Source organism: Bidens hawaiensis, unplaced genomic scaffold (assembly GCF_021521415.1).
Source record: "Bidens hawaiensis isolate Kalapana, Puna unplaced genomic scaffold, B.hawaiensis_p1.1 tig00020041_1, whole genome shotgun sequence".
In the NCBI taxonomy this organism is placed as follows: domain Eukaryota; kingdom Viridiplantae; phylum Streptophyta; class Magnoliopsida; order Asterales; family Asteraceae; genus Bidens; species Bidens hawaiensis.
Genome location: NW_027493051.1, coordinates 335,671 through 337,423, shown reverse-complemented (window position 1 = coordinate 337,423; position 1,753 = coordinate 335,671). Strand labels below are relative to the sequence as shown.

At 40.3% G+C, this 1,753-nt stretch overlaps 1 protein-coding gene across 1 annotated transcript; it reads right to left on the bottom strand.

The window, feature by feature from the left end:
- Nucleotides 1–1,058: 1,058 nt before the first annotated feature.
- LOC143559801 (UBA domain-containing protein Mud1-like) lies at nucleotides 1,059–1,442 on the bottom strand. Its single transcript, XM_077048263.1, has one exon. The coding sequence runs from the start codon at nucleotides 1,440–1,442 to the stop codon at nucleotides 1,059–1,061; it is 384 nt and encodes a 127-aa protein (XP_076904378.1).
- Nucleotides 1,443–1,753: the final 311 nt, after the last annotated feature.

The following is a 1,753-nucleotide window of genomic DNA, read 5'->3' as shown; positions in this document are numbered from 1 at the left end:
AACTAATGGTTTAGGGCTTTTGATCGGAAGGATGATACGAGTCGATTGATGTTAAACTTAGCTCGAAATGGTGATTCATACGGTTTGATTTTTATTAATTGTAATTTCAAACACCCGAATTAAATCATTGTTTTGTTGTTTTGGAGCACTGTTTCGAACTAAGTTTAACATTAGTTGACTCGTATCATACTTACGATTAATAACCCTAAAACACTAGTTTGAAATTCGGAGAAAAGTATATCGCCGTTAAGTCATTTTTAACGCGGGACCATTGAGGGCCAACTTTTTTAAATTTAAAACCCCTAGTGACAATAAAATGAACAGTGATTATCGGCTAATACCATTAAATGGGATTATTAAAATCCAATATTCCTTAGGGCAAATACCATAAAAACCAATGTACTTTTGTTCATGAAAGTCCCTTAACAAAGTTTTGCATATTAAAATCCCTCTACATGTACTTTTTGAACAAAACCGTGAAGTTATTTAAAATTAATTACGCGAATGATTCTTATGTTTTGACCATATTACAACTTTAGTCTCAAAACTCCAAAAGATTACAATTCTAGAGCTATATTCACGGAGTTATCTTCTTGACTCACGTGCGGCCTTAGGACTTGGTCTAAGTAAGCCTTGATGGTTAGGTTTGTAGTTTTGGCAGCGGAGTTCTTTAGTAAAGTGTGTTGCCTTGCAATGTTGCAAGTAATGGTGCTATTTTTTGAACAAGATGGTGATGCTTGTAATACTTGAACACAAGTATACAAGTAAAGAGTTTATATTACTAGAAAGATAGGTTACAAGTGATTTGAGTATAAGAGCTTGGGTGATTGCCAAAATGCTCCTAACATCACCTATTTATACTAGTTAGGGGCTGGAATGTTCCGGAAACGTGGTGAAACGAGCTGAAAATTTGGCGGTGCGTGACATTCTCCCGACCTGATTTCGCAATGCCCTCGTTGCGAGTCTTTGTCCCTCGGCTTGAGTGAATGAGTCTTAAAGCGGCTAGGGTTGTTTCTAGTTTGGTTTTTCCAGATTCCATGGGTATTGTGTACACTTGATCATCTTTGATTATGCAAAGAGTGTTCATGCTTTGGTGCAATGGCAGCCCCTGTTTTTCGGAAGAACTCCATCCCAAGTATGATATCATTGTCATCTAGGGGTACCACGGAGAAATGCATTTTGCCGGTCCACACACCGATCTTGGCTCTTACTCCCCAGGCTACTCCTTGGATCGGTTGGGCATCTCCAGATGCGGGCTTCATCCAGGCCACCTGAGTTGTAACTCTTATGCCGAGCCTCCTGGCCATCTCAGGAGTTATAAAATTGTGACTTGCGTCGGTATCGACTAGCGCCTTCACTTGTTGTCCTCGGATTTCTAGGGTAACGAAGCGAAGTCCCCTTGGTTTGCCCTCGACAGATTTCGGGTTACTTTGATTTGCCATTGTGGAAGGTCTTCCTTGTTGAGCGATTAAGGTGTTTAACCATTGTAGTTGCACCGCCTCTAGACAAACTTCCTCAGTTTCTTCGTGTTCTTCTTCGGTTTTTATTAGTGCTGTTAACTTGGATTTCTTTGGGTAAGCTCGTGTGTCATGTGGCCCATCACAAAAAACAATTCTTACTCATCATCGGTTTTTTGCCATACCTTGGTTGGTATGTTGGTTTTCTTGTGTCATCTCTTCGATTTTAGTTGTAATTGCTAATGGTTTGGGCTCCCCCACCAGTTTCGTTGTTACGATCCACGGATGTGGGCCTT